We start from the raw sequence: 21543 nt of genomic DNA on the forward strand, positions 1-21543 counted from the left end.
TTTTATATATTATATAATTAATTCAATAAACTTATTACAATTATTATAATATTTAATTGATTTATAAAGTTATAATTAAATATAATTATTAAGATATTCCAATAAATTTTATTCCATAAATATGGATATATTATATAAAAACCTAATAAGCACATTAAATTTTAAATACACTGAAATTATTAATTTAAATCGATACTTAAATTTTTATCTCTCATTATGAAATAATTTAATATTTTCAACAGAATTTAATATCAATTAAATTTAACAATTTATTTAAATGATTATAAATATTTTAAACAGTCAAATTTTCAATACTTGGGAACGTAATAATACCTCTCCCCCTCTCACTCCGTAGTCCGTACTCAAGTCTTCCCTTTCACTCTTCACTTTTCAGTCATCCTCTTTTCTCATCACAACTTACCATAAATTCGGATAATAATAATGTCTGCATTAATAACACTATTAAACACAAATAAATGCAGCCTAATAATCAAATTAATAATTCCAAAAGTGGCCATTTCTTCATCCCTCGGTCCAACAAACAAACCCGTGAACCGCTTCCAACTTCAGAGTCACGAGACAAAAAACAGGGCCATCAGATTCATACCACTGCCATCTTTCTAAAACAAAAACAAAATCTAAATTATCAAATATGAATTACCACATACACCTATAAATAAGTTCAACAATCATTCATTCTCCCAACATTCCACAATGGATTATCTCTTCCTCTTTTCTCTCTTCCTCCTCCTAACCCTCTCCGCCGCGCACCGTAAAACCCCGCCTGTCACCGCCGTCAAATCTGTCACGCCGGAGATCCAACAAGCCTGCGCCGCCACGCGCTTCCCGCAGCAATGCGAAACCTCTCTCTCCCAATACCCCAAACTCCCGCCCAACCCGACCTCTCTCCAGCTAATCCAGTCCGCCATCGCCATCTACTCTGAAAACCTCGCCACCGCTCAGTCCATGGTGAATTCCCTCCTCGACGGCGCTTCCGGCAGCCGCAACCTCACCGTGGCCGCCTCCACCTGCGTTGAAGTGTTGGACAACTCGAAGCACCGCACTTCCCTCGCCAGCGACGCGCTGCCACTCGGCAAAACCAAGGACGCGCGCGCGTGGCTGGGCGCGGCGCTCGCTTACCAGTACGACTGCTGGAACAGCCTCAAATATGCGAACGTGTCCGCGGCCGTCGGCAAAGCGATGGCGTTCATCGACTCCCTCGAATCTCTCTCCAGCAACGCCCTCAGCATGGCCTTCTCCCTGGACGCCTTCGGAAACGACGCCGCTTCGTGGAAGCCTCCCGCCACCGAGCGCAACGGCTTCTGGGGCAGCTTCGCCTCCGGCGACTCCGGAACCGTGGGAGGTGTTCCGCCCAATTTGAAACCCGACGTTACTGTCTGTAAAGACGGAGCTGACGGCTGTTATAAGACCATACAAGAGGCCGTTAACGCTGCGCCAGATAACGGCGACGGGAAGAAGCGGTTTGTCATACTCATAAAAGAAGGAGTTTACAAGGAGACCGTTAGGGTTCCGTTGGCGAAGAGGAATGTGGTGTTCTTGGGTGACGGCATTGGAAAAACGGTTATAACCGGTGACGCTAACGTGGGGCAACCAACCATGACAACTTACAACTCTGCCACCGTCGGTACGTTTCAATCATATATTTATGGGTAAATTGGTCATTTTCTTCCCTCAGTAGCTCTTCCAACTAACGATAAATCACATTTCTTCTCAAAAGTTAACTTTACTGCTTAACGTTAATTTGGTACTTAAAAAATTAAAATGTATAAATATTATAACTTAATAAAATAGTTTCATAAACTTAGCTCACTTTTTACATATTGAAATTAAAATATCGGATAACAATATTTTTATTCTTTCAGAGTTAAATTGACACTATTTATACTTTCAGAAGTAAAAGGATTATTTAACTTAATCTTTTAGTTTAAATTACATTAATACCTTTTAAAAAAATTCTGTAATTATGTTTATACTTGTTATTTATTTCATCTTTTTAAAAAATGAAATTGGAAAGGAAGAAAAATTTAGTTATGTGAAAGATGTGATTAATTAATTAATTTGATATTAACTATGATGGCAGCGGTTCTTGGGGATGGATTCATGGCAAAGGATCTGACGATCGAGAACACAGCTGGTCCTGACGCACACCAGGCAGTGGCATTCAGATCAGACAGTGATCTTTCTGTGATTGAGAATTGCGAATTCTTGGGCAACCAAGACACTCTCTATGCTCACTCCCTGCGCCAATTCTACAAATCATGCCGCATTGAGGGCAACGTGGATTTCATCTTTGGAAACGCTGCCGCAGTTTTCCAAGACTGTCTCGTCCTGGTTCGTCCCAGGCAAGTGCGTCCAGAGAAGGGCGAGAACAATGCTCTCACTGCACATGGCAGAACGGACCCAGCACAACCCACAGGCTTTGTTTTCCAGAACTGTGTCATCAATGGCACTGAGGAGTACATGGCTTTGTATCACCGCAACCCAAAGGTGCACAAGAACTACTTGGGTAGGCCTTGGAAGGAGTATTCGAGAACGGTTTTCGTTAATTCAGAGTTGGAGGTGATTGTGACACCCCAGGGTTGGATGCCATGGACCGGTGACTTTGCCCTCAAGACACTTTACTATGGGGAGTTCGGGAACAAGGGTCCTGGTTCTGATTTGTCTCAGAGGGTATCCTGGAGTAGTAAGATCCCTGAAGACCACGTCGTGGCCTACTCGGTACAGAACTTCATTCAAGGAAATGATTGGATTCCATCATCATCCTCGTAGTTAATGGACATCACAGCAAATGCAGGACTTTTGTACATCACCAATTATCAATCAATACAATATCAATAATAGCTTTCCAGTTAGGAAGAAATTTTAAATCAATTTGAGTGGTACTGGAAAACTACAGGTGGCAACAGATGTAATCTCACTCTCTTTACTGGGTTCACCCCTATACGAATGATTTAACGTGTTTGGTTATCAGTTAAAATCATGGAAAACAAGCTCCAACTAAATGATATATATTCTTCAAAAACTTGCTTCATCGATCTCATGCTTTAGAAAATGAGAATTTGCTTTTGCCTGAATCGTTACACACGGGACTTCCAAACACGATACTCTGTTCCAAGTTTACATGTTTTGCTATACTACATAAGAAAAATGTATGCGAAAGATATTCCGGACATTATTGTAAAAATAATAATTTATTTAAACGATGAATAAGAAACACACAAGTGGTGTTTACATAGCACGACCTGTCACCTGTTGAAGTAGATTTGTACTTTCCGTCTGAAGAAAAAGCGACGTGGGGGGTGAACACCACCGGTATGGGCACCACGATCTTGTAACAAAAGCATTGATTTTTCAATTTCTATAATTGCTACATGGACGAAACTTGTAAACCATCTTCCATAATACAAATGGCAAGAAATAAACAGAAACATATTGTGTATATAATTAAAGCAAATAAGTAAATGAGTGTAGTAGATGTGGCAGATACTGTGAGGTTTGGCAAAAGGGTGATTTAGTTGCTTATGCGTCCCATTCCCATTAATAAAGTATCGATCCATGTTCACATAGAGTTGCACGTGAATGACAAAGGAATTTGAGGTGAGACAGTGGTAGGAGCACTCGGGAATTTGATAAACAAACATCATTGTTTGGTCATTTTCGCATCATTTAACCTTTAACCATCCACGCAACTACGGGCAGTTACTTCTACCACAAAATATTGTATGCTACACATTTAATAAAATTAATGGATGGATTCAGTGTTCAAAGAAAAATAAAATATGAGTGAAGGGAAAGTGTTGGCAGTAGTCACATGTTGCGGAAAGGTCACGTGAGAGTTTGTTCACCATTATTCATCCACACATTTCTTTTCCAAAAGGTATAATTCTTGGAAGTTTTTGAGCATGGACAAAATTATATATTTTCACAAATTTGTCTCATTACCTTAGCCAATGTATTAAAAAATAGCATTAGTGCATTGCTGCACTAATAATGCTATTTTGGGAGTTGGTTAGGCACTGTAATAATGCATTAGCTACTCTTTGAAATGGGTGGTTTGTCCACTACCTGCACTACCTGCTGTAGGATGAATAATGAGGCATTTAGAGTATATCCACTTGCTATACAAATGCTGTTATTCCGACATATGAATATAATAATGACTAGGTTTGTTGGAACATTGTGGCTCATAATCAATACAGGGGTCGTACTAATTAACAACCCATTGAACTAGTTTGTCAGAGAGTGGTTCTGCTAATACAATATGGTTGAATAATATGTGTATTGGTTCAACCATTATTCATCTGTCCCCAACCATTGTGTGTTGAATTTAAACCTGAAGCACAATCCAACTTCTTATATCTTCCCTTTCAATTGAATTTAGTCAACCTATGATGATCAAAACTTATTGAAGGAAATTTTAAATCGATTAGAAATATTATTATATATAAGTGGAAATAGTTTTCTTAGTATTTTATCAGAATAATAAAAAATTATCTTAGTTAATATTTGAATTTATCATATCACACGCCGTTAAAGTCTAACTATATTCATAACGGAGTCTTTTTCATAAGGAAGTTTCATATCCAACATTTGTAAAACCAAAATTCAAATGAGAAATAAATGAGAATATTATTTATTTGAGACTTGGTATCATGAATTTTCTCTCACATTTGAGGGAAACAAAGAGGAAAGAGGTGAATGAAGAAGAAAGAAATACTTCTTTTTTTTATGTTTTTTTGGAATAAATATATAAGATGAAAGGATTATAATTATGAGTGGATTTCAATTCCTTCTTCATAGAGTGAAGATTTTCCATTGATGGATACAAAAAATCTTAATGTCTATATCTTTGACTCCTTTCTGCACGTTTTGATATTTTTCTTATAAATGAGTTATATTATTATTATTATTTCATTATAAAGATAGATTTATTTTCTTTTATCTTTCAATCCAACTAAAAAAGTGGATAAAAATTAATTTCATCCTATCTTATTGCCATTAATTCAAATAATTGTTTTACTTATTAATGAGTTATATTTTATCTCCTAGAATTTTCTTTCTTATCCAAATATAGTACTACCGTCATTAAGAAAGTTGTTAATAATTTTTTGACTTTTTAAAACACTAAGTTGAAGCGATTTGATATCTACGGGTAAAAAGTATCATAAAATAAAGTTATGTGAGGCTGAACTATTTGTGTTTTTTTGTGACTTTCTTTCCTTTTTGAATCTATAAATTTGTGATACACAAACTTGTAGATCTTTATGATGATTTTTTTCAAGGAAAAAATCTACTTGATTCAGTGGAGATGGATGGTTCGTTTTTAAGTGGAAACTTGATGTTGATGAGGTCAAGTTAGGGATTCTTAATGAGTTAAAAATTTTGGTCTAAACTAATTAAGTATCGTGTTAAAGAGTTACTTTTTATTTGATTTTAAAAAATATAAATAAAATAATTTTCGCAAATTTAATCATACAAAAATTACTTTTAATTTTTTTAAGATGTAACTAATCAATGTATAAACAATATATAACACATGTATACATTTTAATAAAATATATTATTTTTAGGTCCAATCAAAAGTTTGAATTGATTCAACTAAATTGATTGGATTATAGGTTAAACGAATTAGACAAAAATTAAATCGGGTCTATTTTAGTAACTATAAGTTTGACTGTCATAACGTTTTTAATTAATTAAATAAATCATTTTGATGTAACATTTACTTATAATTTGACAACAAAAATGTATATATATTTTTTTCATAATATATTTAACTCTTTTATAGCTTTACTAAAAGATAACTCAAAAATTTGAATTGATTCAACTAAATTGATTGGATTGTAGGTTAAACGAATTAGAAAAAAATTGATCTCCTTTAACTCAGGTTATTATTTTTAATTTGGTCAAACATTATTTAAATCGAGTCTATTCTACTAACTCTAAGTACATGAGTGTGACTCTCATAAATTTTTTAAACTTTTTTATAGAATTAAAAATTTTATTTTGATGTAACATTTATTTATAATTTGACAACAAAAATGTACTTTAAATATTGTTTTCATAATATATTTAACTCTTTTATAACTTTATTATAAAGATAACTCAAAAATTTGAATTGATTCAACTAAATTGATTGGATTGTAGGTTAAAGGAATTAGAAAAAATTGATCTTCTTTAATTTAGGTTATTATTTTCAATTTGGTCAAACATTATTTAAATCGAGTCTATTTTACTAACTCTAAGTGCATCGGTTTGACTCTCATAAATTTTTTAAACGTTTTCATATAATTAAAAAAATTATTTTGATGTAAGATTTATTTATAATTTGACAACAAAAATGTACTTTAAATATTTTTTTCATAATATATTTAACTCTTTTATAACTTTACTATAAATATATAATACTATTATTTCAAATGAAATATTTTATTACATTTTTATTTGTTTTTTCATAAGTTATTGTTTTCATTTTGAAAGTTTTAAATGATCTATTACCGCTTTCTTTAAATTGGTCTGGTTATAATTGATTTATTAGTTAAAGATTATTTATTGTTTTCTTAATGGATCAAACATTGATAGCTTAAATATTACATATTAAGAAATGCCTCCTTTTTTTTCTCCCATCACTATTATTTCTATTATTTTTTTTATTTTCTCATTTTGTCGTGGAGGTCTACCATCAAAATATTCTGCTTTCTTTTTTATTTTCTAAACATCCAAAAATACACAATTTTTCTTTAATAATTATTCACTACTATTGTTATATAAGATAATTTATAATTAATGTAATTTATTTCAGTTTAATTTTTTTGCAAAATTCATGAAAGTTCTTCATCGCATCAAAAGGATATTAACATTTGTAATATTAATATCTGTATCTATATCTATATATTTATTTTTTTTATTTTTTTCTACTTTTATTTCAAATAAATTAATATTTTACACCTGTTTCACTGATAAAATAAGAATTTATTTGACTGTGGAGTGGGAGTATAAAAGAATACAAGTGTGAATGTCTTAATACTCTGTTATAATACCTGATCACACTGACGAGCAGACTCAGCACACACCAAAAATAGAGTAGAATAGACCATGTTGATTCAAATCTAAGCAGGAAATTTTCTCCCTTGATGCCATTTTTCTGCACCAAGAAATTTATTCACACTCGCAAGAAAGTTAAATTCATGTCACAGATCAGAAAGTGATGTTGTGGCAATGGCAGGTGGCGTTGGAGTATAACAAGAATCATCACCGGTCCAATTGGTTTCACCCCAATGCTTCAACATGTTTTTCCATGAACACAACTTATCTATGCATTTCTTCAACCTCTTATCTTTAACCCTGATTCGCCAATGCCCATCTGAGAAGTTTGCAATTTGAGCTTGCCTACGATCCCATTCCAACTGGGCCTTCTGCTTTGACTTCAACATGCAAAACTGCTGCAAAAGCTTAGGCATTTCATCATGCACCTTCCACCACCTTTCATGAGCAACATCACTCGCAAACTCGTGAAAGATATCAGCATTCCAGTTACAATCGTAGTCCCGAAAGCACAACCACGGCTTCATTCCTAGATAGTGAAGCACATATAAAACTGGAGGCTCAGCACCAAACAACAAAGTCTTCATTTGCTTCTTCTCTTCCTCATCTCCAACCCAAAAATGCTTCAAAAAGTTCATGTGCTTCGGTATCCTGTGCCACCATGTAAATATTTCATTTAAGTATCCCTGGTCCCCTCCGTTGTAGGACTCAAACTCATCAATATGATCCATCAGAAGCTTGAATGTGCAATTTGATGGCTCAACCACCATCACACCCGAGTTAAAAACTGTGCCATCATTTCCTGTTGCAGTGATTTCTGGCATTCCAAATAGGAAATCTATGTTTCTTAGAATGACCAAATCTGCATCGATGAATATTATCTTGTCGTAATCTGTAAGCTGCCACAAACGAAACTTGCTGTAGTTCCATTCGTTGTAAGCATCTTTTTCAGCCTTTGGGTTTCTGATCCTTTGTATTCTCCTAATCTTCCACCCTGCTGCTTCTAAACCACTTCTGTGGTACTCACCCAATGTCTCATCAACAAGTATAACCAGGTCCCGAGTTGATCCAGACATGCGAATGCTTTGTGCAGCAGCAATAGCTCCACACACATAAACGTGAGCTGAATGGAGAATAGTTACATACGCTTCTGTTCGAGCATTTCCCGCGTAAATCACCTCTGCTTGCAGTTAATTCAATTGAATCCAAATCACATACTCGATAAAAGAAATATAAAGAAGACACAACACAACATGATGATGTTCTATTGCTCATGTGTTAGAAAAACAGAACTAACCTTTGTCCCTCAAAGGAAGTGAAAGTTCACATGATCCTACTGGGAGGAGGAGTCTTTGTCTCAAAACAGTCAGGTTTGGTCTGTACAACCATAGATTCCCTTCATGTCTGGCAAGTTCTTTGCAGGTAAACAAATTTGGTATTGGGAAGAATTTGGAAACAAAAAGCACATAAACGGGATAATTGCTTTTGAAAGAGGTTGCAAGCCTAGCTGCTGCTAGTTGCAAGTGCAAGCGAGCAACATCTCTAGACCAATTCCCTCCATTGACACAAGGAAGCTTCAGAGCTATGAGATTGAGCCTTATTCCAGGAGATCTAAGACTTGGAAGGGAAGGACAAATCGGAACTTGGGTCCCTTCTTCTTCATCAATCCATTCTGGGTATAGGGATTCCCATGTCACGTTTTCTGCAGCATACTCTAAGTTCAGGACAACATGTGTAACATTAGGAATAAGCTGTTTCCAATGCTCTAATTCAGTCTTATTGAAGTTTAGAAGCCCAACTCCTTGAAATTCTTTTTTCCCTGTCAGTTTCTCTGTAATTTGTAACATATCATCCCAGTTAATGTCTACATCCGATGTATATCGAGGATCTGATCCACCCCATAAATGGTTTCCGTTGTAAAGTTTTGTGGAATAAAGAAGCATTACACAAGTAATGCAGATGGTTATGAATAGGAGAGAAGTTTTCAAGAAAGAAAAGTTGCATCTTGAGTTTCTGTCTCTGATGGATAACTGGATAGGCTTCTCTTTCTCGACATTTTTAGCATTGTCTTTTGTTAATCTTCGTTTGTATAAATCTACACTGTACCACGTAGTTGTTCAACGTCAAAATAATAGATATAACCAAGATGGAAGAAAATATATTTGAAATTTTTTTGAATATGTAGGCCCATTCCTTTCACACCCCCTTTCTTTTTCTCTTCAAACCCTCTCTTTTTTTTGTTTTGAATATGTATTCTCTAGAGCTGTATAAAATAAAATGGTCTTGCTAGATTGGGCTCATTAATCTGTGACCTGAAAATAACCAGGACAATTAGGCCTGATCTTTTTGGGCCAGGCTGGGTCAGTAAAATACAAGCCCAAATATTCTTTTTCCTTTCTTATACAATGCATATAAAATAAAACAAGTCATACAAATCAGACGAGCAAAAAATTAATAGTCTATTTAAACATTTGGTCGGTTTAACTCGACTTGTTTTTGTCAGCCTTAGTATTAATTAGAATTTTTTTAAACTAAATTTTCAAAATGTAAAAAAATAAAATAAAATGTAATTTCCAAAATTAGGATGGTCTAATAAAAATAGGATGGTGCGTTTCTATTTTCTTTCTTTTCTAATGGGAGTATAAATTTGTTAATTTTAAATGATTTATAAGATTATCTCATATAAAAAATTAAAACTAATCAATATTCAAAATAAACATTCTTTATGTTTGAAAACAATTTTTAAGTAAATTTTAGAAAGAAAAGATTAGGGTTAATTATCATAACTCTCGGCCTGTTATCCAACTTGACCTTTTGAGGAAAAAAAATTCAGAGCTTCTTTCTGCACCTCCATATTTTCTTTTTGCATCTCATATAATAAAAATTTTCATTTTATCCTTTTTAGATTGTGTAATCTAAAAAAAATCAAATTATATAATTTAAAAACTAAAAATAACAAAAAAAAAACAATTTTTTGATTGTACAAGTTTTTTTTTTTTTTTTAATTTTCAGATTATACAATTTAGAAGTACTTTTTACTTTCATATTATATAATACTAAATTCATTTTATACTTTCAAATTATTAAATCCGAAAAGAGCAAAGTGATTTTTTTTTATAAGGATACATGAGAAAATATTTGGAGGTGTAAGAAGAATTGCCGAAAAGTTAATGTCAAATATGGCCTAATCCAATGGTTCAATTTGACGTAATCCCTGCAAACATTAGACTTGTCTTTTTTATACACTATATTTAACCTAGGAATCAGTAAAAGTGAGAGAGTTGTGCAGTTTATTACAACAAATGGTTGAAGTTGGTGTCAGTGTCTGCATTCAGTATATGAAGCACGAAATAGATATAAGACCTTATGAAAATGAAAAGTGGACAAAACAGTGAATTTGGCTTGGAACTTTTCAAATTAATGGAGGCAACACGCTATTAATTAAGAGCTTAATAATAACAATGATAAAGTTGAGAACGTAAGGCAGAAAGTGTAACCAGAAGACACTTTTGTTCTATCTTTTCACTTTTCAGCTACAGAGGCATGCAACATCTGAACGAGTAAATTTTCGTGAACTCTTCAACTTCAAAACCACAATCCTCACAGAATTCGCTATGCAGAGAAATGAGAGAGATAGAGATGGAGATTGAGATATCTATAAAAAATAGGCAAATTTAGAAGCTTGTGGAGAACAAAGATAAAGAGATGGAATGGAGACATTATGACATAGTTGGCAAGTTTGAGTCAATGTAGACATTCTGACAGAGTAACTTCTTTGAAAATTTTTCTCATTTCTTTCGGTTTCATTTTACTTTTGAATAGAGTCACCAACCTTGCTTTATCTTCAACATATTTTTCTAATTCCTAGTTTTTCTTCTATTTTTAGCCCTTTTGATTAAACACTTCACAGGTCACTGTAGAAGTTACTACAAGGAGGACATGATGTGTTACACATTATGCAGTACACTTCAAAATCTGCACTTTTAGTCGTTTAGGAAGTCAATTAACAATCATTAGAAGCAAAGTATGAGGCTTAATTTTAAGATCTTTTAAGCTGATCACTAAACATCACAGAAATTTTCAACCTGGACTTATAATGTATTTTAGGTGCTAACTATGATCAGCAGACTTGTGTTTTCTTAGTCATTTATTTAAAGTGTTAAGAATAAAACTTATTGTGTAGTAGAAATTAAGTTAACCTTGATGATACAAGTGTTTATTTGGATCCATGCAAGTATGTTTCATGTGAAACAAGGAATGAAATGCTACTTTATGATATGTTCTGATATATATTTGGCACCTAATCTAGAAGTTTTACTACATAGGAGTCGTTTCTTATCCACCGTAGGTTTAGGTTAAGTCTTTCTTCATTACAATTTTCACTTTATGTTGAACTAAGTACACTAGGATTTGAAGGAATTAGTGGCAGACAGCATCGAACACCTAAATTATCTTCCAAAGATAGGTCCAAATTTGATTTATCAATTTTACTCTTTTGTTGTGTTTTCAGTATTATTATCTTATAAAAAAATTAAACCTTCCTTGAAAATGATGATATTTGTTCAGATGTCCTTTTATACTATTTCACTAACTAAATCTCAGGTCTAGTCACTATCAAACATCAAAAAAAATGTGAAAAATACAGTAAGAAGGTTAATAAAAGGAATCATAAACTTTTATTTTCTACCTTGGATCTTTGCTCTTGAGGCATACACGTAGCCTGAAAGATAAAAATCAGTACAAAGAAATTACCATGTATGTGTGTATAAAGTCCCAAGGGCAATGCAGTATTGTAAGAATCTGTTATGCTAAGGCCTCATCACAAAAAGATTCAAACAGTCGAAAACTAATCTTTTAAAAACCCGAGGGCAATGGTAATATCGATGCTTTTTCCATAAACACAATTCATCAATAATTCTAAGACTTCATTTTAAATTAACTTGCTTAAAACAATTAATTACAAAAAGTTGACGTTTGCCGCAAACTCGGACATGTTATTGTTGCATAACATGACACATGGCATATGAAATTAGGAATGTGAACACTGCGAATAGGTTATAGATAGTAATTTTTTCATTTTTTTTTATATTTTTGCTATTATACGAGTATTTGCGTATATATAAAAATAAAATAAAATATTTTATATGTGAATATTTTTAAAAAATAAAATAAAATATTTAACAATATATTTATTTATAATATTAAATAAAATACAATGCATAACATTCATAAATTTTAAAAAGTCTAAATAATCTATTTATATAGTGTTAAATGGTAGTTTACAAAGAAATGAATGATTTTTTTAAAACCAATTAATAAAAAATAATTCATTCAAAATCAATATGTTAATATTTTAATCATGTTTTTTTATTTAAGTTATAATATGGTAGGTACAAGCACAAAAACGAATGCTATGATACTCGTAGTTATCTCGTTAACATACGAGTATAAAAAATACGTGTACCCCTTACCACAAGTATCTATTTACAATATTCATTTGTTATTTTTAATACTTATATAAAATAGTGTTCATCCATGAGGGAAAGAATATAAACGAAGACGCAAGATTACGTCTAAGACATGCACATCCATGCATGTAATTATAATAATCGAGTTTTTTCTTTATTTCTTCTCTCTTGCTAGTTCTTTTTTTTATCCTTTTCATTTTTTTTGTAAATGGGATCATACTCTTAGATATATTTTATATAATTTCTAATTATCTTTACTGATAAAAATACATAAAAAAAAAAGTAAAGATCAAAGATCTTGCACAACATCTTAGTTTGAATGTCCATTGGGGGAGAGGTGTAATTGACTTTGAAGAACAATATTGTCTTAAAAGAAGGATATTTATGAAGAAAGAAAATATTTATATTAAATAAACATTTTTATGTTTATAAGTTATAATGCATGAACTATATTTCAGCTACAAGAGAAAAAAAAGAGTGAAAATTGAGAATTTTAATTAGAGAAAGCAAGAAAGATGAATTTGATTGTGTAGAATGTATATTGTAATTTGTAAAGTCAGAATAAATTGTTACGTGTGAGTCGAAGGAGAGGAACATGCTTGTTTCATCGCTTGGCCACCAAACGTGGGTTCAGTTTTGTTTCATTTGTTTCTGAAGCACATATTGATTCATGGTTTGGCGTTCTTATGATTATGTCCAACACCATTATGGGTGCAGAGAGTAATAGGTTGGGGCGAAGCGAAAGCGAAAAATCGAAGCTTTTACATGCACCTTTTGCCATTATCGAAGCGAATGAGTTATGCGGTGAGTCACTTAGGTGATTTTTTTAGTTATGGTTATGGTTATATGATCAGTCACTCTGAACTATTGACTCTAATACTACTTTTAGATTATATATATTCTTTTCACATTTATGGTTTGTGGTCATAGTCATTATATAACATTAATCTTATATATATAAGATCTTTGACATCACTTTTATACAAAAACCTTAAAATAATAGTATTATGGATTTTTATTTTTATATAACTTTATCTATTTTATTCAATATAATTTTAACTCACACTTAAACTATTCCGAACAAAATTACAAGAAAGAAGATAATTTGATTTAGAAAAGGGGTACATAAGGAACCTATAATCTACATATCTAGAATCTCTCGGTGTTTTTCTCTCCCACACCTTCTATCTTCTCCCCTATTATATATTTTTTTTGTTTCTAGAATCTTATTTGGCTACAATTTTATTATATGCATTATTCAGTCAATGACAATATTTTTTAAAACATGCGAAATATAATTAATCATTTTTATTGCTTTAGGTTGCGTTTTCTCTATCGAAAACGAGTCAAATGATTATTCGATAAATGGATCATTGATCTTATCCAAACACCATCCATACTTACCTCTCAATCGTTATTATCTCTACATAACTTAAACATTACTAGTTTCTATCACCAAGAAACTATTACTAGTTTTATTATTATTTTTTTAATACTTTCCCGTTGTGGTTAGGGAAAAAGAAACACTAACGTGTATACGTCTACGTGCTTTCTGCAAGGAGTAGTTGAAGCCAAGCCACGTATAATATAAAAGCATTTACATGTTTGGTAAAAAAATAGTTTATCAGAAAAGAAATTTTAAGTTACAAATGTTTACTTTTTATCTTATTCCTAAAATAATTGTGCTTTTAGAAACATATTTTAGTTATTTTTATCATAAAAAATATTAGTACGACATATCATGCTAATTTTCAATAGAAAAAGAATAAATAATTTTACAGTATGTAATTTTTTTATTATATTACTCTTACTAAATTATTTAATGTAAGAACTAATTTTATATATAAAAAAACTCTGTTAAAACTAAACTTAAAAATGAAATCATTTTTCATGTATAAATATTTTTTAAAATATTGGTATTCAATTAAACATATTTAAATTATTTCTAACAATCATAAGACATAAAAATACCTTTCTTCTGCCAAATATCTCCTTGCAGTTGTGTACGTTTTTTTATTAACAAAGAACAATCATGAAATTATACCAATTGATATAACAAAATTATGAGTCCAGATTTTCTACTAGTTTTTCTTGTTATTCTGTTTTGAACATTAAAAATACATTGTATTAATATTTTAAATATTTTTTTAATATATTTTAAAATGTCAAAATTAGTAATGATAAATGTATTATGAAAATACAGTAAAGAAATAACACAAAAATACCTAACACAGAATTCAAATTCCAAAATTATTCATTATTCACCGTGTATTACACCATAATAAATAACCATTTGGTCATTCATGAATGCAGGCAGTCATGTTGTTATTAGATCTTGACAAAATATTGTAGAAGTTCCTCATAACTGCCGAGTGTCTTTGAAGTATTAGTCACAAAATAGAAAAAAAAAACGTGTTCCTACATTCTTAATTGCAAATAAATAAATAAATAAATATATATATATATATATATATATATATATATATATATATTGTGGAATCAGTTATATTCTGTAAATCGTTGCCTTTTTTACTTCAGTCACTCAAATAATGTAAATACGTCAAATGATAATAAATATTATAATGATTAATTAAATTATTTGGTACGTGTTATTGTTGTTTATAACCTTTATCTGGATGAATCTGACTCACATGTTCTAATTATCTTGATTGATCCATTTTAACTTCTTTTCTCAATTTGATATATTTTATGAAATGTTAGTAAGTTGACCGATTTGGTATCGATTACACTTAAGTACACATACTGGTCATAAAAACAGAAAATATAATAAATTGGTGTAATTGAATTGATTTTTTTAGCGGGGATTATTAAAATAACATAAGCGAAAGAAATGATTGAAAAAAGGTGATGATATAAATGTAAAAACAAAAATGATTAGATGGTAAAGAAAGTATATATTTAAGAGTCAATAATTGACGTAGGAAATTAAAATGGAGAAAGGCAGATGAATTATGTGAGATATAGCAGTGGAATACGTGTGAAGAAATGAAAGGATGAAAGTGAAAGAAGTGCATAGTAGGAAGCAAAGAAAGACGATTGGATTATAAATGAAAGGGGAAAAAGACATGTTTGTTTGTCGTACGCGTGACCTAGTTTCCCATGGTTTTGCTGCCACATGTTTTTCCCATTGCCACTGGTTTCACTTAAATGGTTACACCTTATTCAATGTTTTTCATCTCATGCTCCCTTCCAAAACCTACCCTCTCATCTCTATCTCATTCCGTCTAGTCACTCTTTTCGACAGTATTTATACGTTTTAAATGTTTCTCAATACCATACTATTCCTTTCTCTCTCTCTATCTCTTCCATTTTGTGGATCATAAAATCTCAAAAATACATTGAATATACATACATATATAGAAACAAAATGCTGAGCCTCACAGCAGAAGCAGTGAAAGACAGCAATCTGTGCAGATTCTGAGCAATAAAAACAAACTAAATTAATGGATGGCTAGATTCCACGTTTTGGTGCTAGGTTGTTTTCTTACATTAACACACGTAATTCCTAGGATCAGAAAGTGGAGGCTAATGTCACAAATAATTTGCTGTCTGTTTGTATTCGTAATTGCTACCACTCGGATTTCTGTACTCATACTCTCTCAAGCTTGTTATGGATTTAAAGAGGAATGATATATATAGTTAATATTGATTTCATTTAAACTATACACAATCCTTTAAATTTATGAAATAGTGCTACATAGATTTTTCTTCATAAATATTATTTTGGATTGGACTTATTATAATCCAACAATTGATTATGGGCTATCTTGACCTAGTGCTCCCACTTAATCTACGCGTCTATTGGAGCCAACTTTCAAGTTAGATACTTCAAATAAATACATATATATATAGAAAAAAATTATATACTACTCCATAACATAGTTACTTTGTTATAACAAAAAAAAAAGTATATATATCATTACTCCCAACATGTGAGAGAATATAATTCATGGCCAAGTTCTATAAATAGAAAAATATCACCGACATTAGTCAATCACATAAGTACTTAATAGTGTGTGTGAGAATTTTACATGGAACGAAGATTTTCTTACCGGTTATTTTTTTCTTAATAAAAAAATATCAATATAATATTTATATAAATAATAAATATGATGTCAAAATTTAAGAGAAAAATAATATCATTTTATTTTAAAATAAAATATTAAGCCTTAATTAAATAAAAATATGTATATAAAAACTATATTAAAACATAAACATATTAAAATTAAATTAAAATTAAGATAATAACACTTGATATTGATACTAATATTATTAATAGTACTACATGTCATTCAAAAAATCTAACATGTAACAATTTACTTTTATTTTAAATATAAATTAAAAAATATAAAATATCACGTATTTATAGGTGACATGCTTTTAATATTATTAGTAATTTTTAAAAGTAATTTAATCGAAACACTTTTAAAAAAATTAAGACATAATTAAAATATTTTTAAAAACGAAAATCAATTGACACGTTACATCAAAATTAGTACCCTACCTACCTACGTACTCATTTTGAAAATAAGGGTGATATTAAAGGGAAAGTGTAAATTAAGAGTAACTAATTTGGAAACAAACAACATACAGCAGGAAAAAATTGACTGTTAAATATTTAACTTTAAAATATCCACTTGTTTTTCTTTTTCACTTAAAAATGTAAAAGAAAAAAACATGAAATTGATATTTTTCAAACTCTCTCATCCATCCATAATAAATGACGACTTTATATTACATAATTGATTTTATTTATTCATCATTATTTAAAAAGACAAATTTTCGTTTAGGTGTTATGCTGTTTCAAACAAATATGTACAACTTTTACTTTATTTATTTTTCTCTTTTTTTCACTTTCATTTTGTTTCCTTGTAACCTATCATAGAATTAGTTAGAAATTTAGTTTTTTTTTTTTCTGTAGGTTTTGTGTGTTTGTAAATCTTTAGCTTTGTCATAAATAAACGTTTTTTATGATTATAAGATTAACATTGATAATTCACATAACATATCGGATCATAATTCTAAAATATTTTTCTCAGTTTTAATTTTTTAAGATATATATATATATATATATATATATGTGTGTGTGTGTGTGTGTTTTAGTCAAAGATTACGTGAAAGGCTAAATTTAATTGAACTATAATTTTAATACATTAATTATAACAACAACAAAAACTCATTTCCATAAAATAAAGAAGACTTTTTACCTGTTTTGTCCCCAAAAAACTTTCTTTCATTTTTTTTTTTCCATTCCACTTTTTTTTTTTATCTACCTTTTTTAAATCTCACCACTCACTATTTATAACTTTTTCTTTCTTTCTTTTCTCCAGTCGTATACTCCAAATTTGGATAATAGGAAACATCACTACTTTTCTAATTATAACTGCCAGTTATGATTTATTTTATGTACACGATATTCCCAGAACACTTTGTTTGAATACGTGATCTAAAAAAAGGGGAGGAAATTAATAAAAATATGAAAATTAGAGTGAAAAGTGGAATTATTAGATGAAAATGAGTAGAAAGAGAAAAAAAAGAAAAGAATGAAAAGTTTGAATAAGAATGTATTTAATTTGAAAGGAAAAAGAAAAAGAGAAAATTGAATTTATTGTTGAGTAACCTTTATTTATTTTCATCATAAGTTAATTATTTTAATACGTGAAAAAAAAATATTACCTTACTAAAAAATTGTGAAATTTGTATGTCAAAAGGATACATGAGTCTACTTAAATATATACAACAATCACATAATCGATTGTCAATAATGTACAGTGACTATAGACATGTTTATTATGGATATACATAAATTTTGTACCTCTCATTTCTTAACATTTTCATTAATACAAATAAAATTTATCAACTCAAATAAACTCTCCAACAATCCATGCGTGAAACAAATATTGATTAAGAATTAAACCAAAAATTGTTATGCAAATTGTTCAAATTTCGTCACCAAGTTCATCTTACTGAATCTAGTTACAAAGAGAAATTTAAAATGTCAATGCAATATTTTTAGTTCCAAGTGCACAAATTTTCAGTTTAGTCATCTCGTAAAGTAATTTGACTAAATACGAATATGCATATGCTAATTAAATTACTTGTATATAAGGATGTAATTGAAAGTAAGCGTTTCATGGAAGACCAGAAATAGAAAACATATTAAAAGTTACAAAGTTAAAAAGGAATACTTACCAAAATTATTTTATACTTATTTCATTCTATTCTTTATTACTTTTCACTCTAAATTTTTATTTTTCTATTAACTATTTTATTCATTACTTTTCATTTTCTTTTTTCACTTTATAAATATATTTTTTTTTTCTAATAACATCCTTACATGAGCTTCAAAATAATTATGAGTTTCAAATTATTGTTATATGGTACAAAGAATACTTTTATGAGTTTCAAATGACTGTTAAGTTGTACAAAGAATTTTTTTTCTAAAAAAATTTCTCTATAAATACAAAAAGTTATTTTTTTATAATTATTTTATCTTTACATGAGGTTTAAATAATTTTAAAGTCAAACAAACTTTTTCTAAAAGATAAAGTGTGGTGTAAAACCATGGGTAGAAAGATAGAAATAATTTTCTTTTCTTTCCTACCCATCTTATACACATTCCACGTTTTACATTTAAAACATCAGAATATATAACTTTTGTCTCTCTTTCCAAGTTCAAATGGAAATCACACTTATATCGCCTTAGAAACAACTTCAACCATATTTTTTTTAGAAATTCAAGGTAAGTCCGAAATTCTATATTAGATAAAAATAAATAAAATAATTAATATACGTATCGTAAAGTTATTTCAACACTGGTATTTTAACATTACTTTTTTTTCTATTACCATTTAATAAAATTCTTCACTATTATTTAGTTTTTTTTTAAATATAAAAATTATATAAAAATTATTTTTTATTAAGACTATTTTATCTTTATATAAATTATTAATTATTAAATATGATGATCAATTGTATCAAATAACCCATTTCCAAGGTATTCAAGCTCATTGGTAATCTCATTGGTAACCGAGGTCTTCCCTCCTAAAAATCCTCACATTCTTAAATCAGAAAATCGAAAAAATGTGATTATCACGGCACATGGTTCACATAACATATATATTACGATATTTTTTTTTTTCCCCGATACGGTCTGAAGCAGAAAAAAAATGAAACAGATAAGGATATTCCTTTATTGAACAACATGATCCTCCTCCAGTGGATTACAGGGCTCACAAAGTAAAGAACAAAACTCCAAAAATGAACGTAAGCAGTGCTTGTCTGTTTCTTTTCCATGCTAAGTGCTTATTTTATGGCACTGGTGTAGCTACAATACAAAAATACTCCTCATCTTCATCACTCAGTTAACACCAGATACAAGTCCAAAACTGGGTACTTCTGATCATAAACACTCTCTCCTCTACCCTTAGCTAGCAACAATAATTTACACTACTCATGTTAGATAATTGATTCGACAAACTGGATCCACCACCCAAATCCCTTTTCTTCGGCTTCAGCAATGGAGGTACCCAGTTACCAATAATATCACTATCTTCATCACCAATCACATCACCCTTTGATCCTTCATACTTACCCTCTCCACGACTCACACACAGCCACTTGGCTTGCATGTATGAAGCGGTTCTCCACGGAGGCACGTGAAGACCCTTCTCTCTTAGACACTGTTTCGCAGCAGAACACAGCAAGGAAATTATGTTGCACACCTTCTTCTCACTCCCGACAAAAATCTCAGGAACCGACTCTGTCAATTCTTTGTAGTGTTCTGTAGGCCTCGCAACTTCAAATTGGGACCTGAAATCTATATCTACAATCACCCTCAAAGCTTTACCATAATCCTCATCCTCCACCACCACCTCAATATACTCGTATTCACCTGTTAATGTTTGCACAAACAAAAAAAAGTAAATAAATTTCGCTTCATCCACATTAATTTTGACATCCAAGGACAGTTTTCAGATTTTAACATAAGAACTACCAAAAGGGGACATCATGTCTGGCACAAATTTTGACATCTAACGGTGAACCAAATATGTAGCAAATGAAACCAAATTTGGATATTTCATTTTGAAATTTAACAGAGATTTAATTAACTGGAGGTGGAGAAAAAGGCAGAAAAAAAAAAGAGAGACCCACCTGCAGGACAACCCAAAGAGGTGGCCCAAGACGTGTGGCATATAGAAGCATTGAGACCGTCCATTTTCATCCTCATAGCAAGCCATCTACTGAGATTGGTTGTTTTCTCTGCACCCTTTCTACCTCTCATATGCTTCACTACACACTTCAACACCTTAGTCTCAGCTGCTGCATCACCCTCACTCCTTAGAATATCCTGAAACCATTTACAGCATGAGAGACAACCTTAAACCAAGACAAAGATGGAACAAAAAAACAACAACAGTACCTGCAGAATAAAAAATTGGGTTCTGTGGCTTAAGGTGTGGCAATTTGAGGAAGTGGAAATTGTGGGGGATGTTGATTCGGATTCTATAAAATCTTGCACCATCTGTACCAACTCGTCTTCCTCTAAACTCCCCATCTCCGTTTTCTCCGAGTCAAAAGAGAAGAATAGAGTGCAGTGGAAATCAGCGTGAGGTTTGGATTTTATATATAACAAGGAATGGCGGTGGAAATAGCACCTGTGTGGTGACAGATTATAGATGAGGCCCAGTGATAAGCTAAATATATATGTATTAAATGAATCAAACGAAAGGAACCAAAAAATTTAAAATAAAATAAAATAAAAAGTTGATATGTCCGAATATCCCTATCTTAATTCTTTGTTTTAATAACCATGAAAATGACACAACTATGTGTTTTCAATGTATTCTAGAACTGTCTCTCACGGTTAACTCAACTCATTAATGCGCGCGTCATGTTTTTTTCTTCTTAATCACGCACATTCGCTATCCCAAACTCAGTTTACTGTGGATTAATTCCAGTGGAGATAATTAGTTTAATTAAGGGGAAA

The 21543-nt window shown here is 30.9% G+C and overlaps 3 protein-coding genes across 3 annotated transcripts; 1 reads left to right on the forward strand and 2 right to left on the reverse strand.

Moving 5' to 3' along the window:
• Positions 1–538: 538 nt before the first annotated feature.
• Positions 539–2998, forward strand: LOC114178803 (putative pectinesterase/pectinesterase inhibitor 51). Its single transcript, XM_028064903.2, has 2 exons — positions 539–1645; positions 2102–2998. The coding sequence occupies exons 1-2, from the start codon at positions 715–717 to the stop codon at positions 2788–2790; spliced, it is 1620 nt and encodes a 539-aa protein (XP_027920704.2). The 5' UTR covers positions 539–714; the 3' UTR covers positions 2791–2998.
• A 3980-nt stretch (positions 2999–6978) lies between these two features.
• On the reverse strand, positions 6979–9346 carry PGSIP1 (plant glycogenin-like starch initiation protein 1). The gene is made up of 2 exons (XM_085670978.1): positions 8363–9346; positions 6979–8245 (listed from the first exon to the last, which is right to left on the reverse strand). The coding sequence occupies exons 1-2, from the start codon at positions 9006–9008 to the stop codon at positions 7212–7214; spliced, it is 1680 nt and encodes a 559-aa protein (XP_085527104.1). The 5' UTR covers positions 9009–9346; the 3' UTR covers positions 6979–7211.
• Positions 9347–19724: 10378 nt separating this feature from the next.
• On the reverse strand, positions 19725–21238 carry LOC114176069 (uncharacterized). The gene is made up of 3 exons (XM_028060977.2): positions 20977–21238; positions 20709–20904; positions 19725–20448 (listed from the first exon to the last, which is right to left on the reverse strand). Exons 1-3 carry the CDS (start codon positions 21109–21111, stop codon positions 19985–19987), a joined length of 795 nt encoding a protein of 264 aa, XP_027916778.1. The 5' UTR covers positions 21112–21238; the 3' UTR covers positions 19725–19984.
• Positions 21239–21543: the final 305 nt, after the last annotated feature.

The sequence above is a fragment of the Vigna unguiculata genome, chromosome 3, assembly GCF_037176805.1.
Source record: "Vigna unguiculata cultivar grain cowpea cultivar isolate G323 ecotype 2 chromosome 3, ASM3717680v1, whole genome shotgun sequence".
In the NCBI taxonomy this organism is placed as follows: Eukaryota; Viridiplantae; Streptophyta; class Magnoliopsida; order Fabales; family Fabaceae; genus Vigna; species Vigna unguiculata.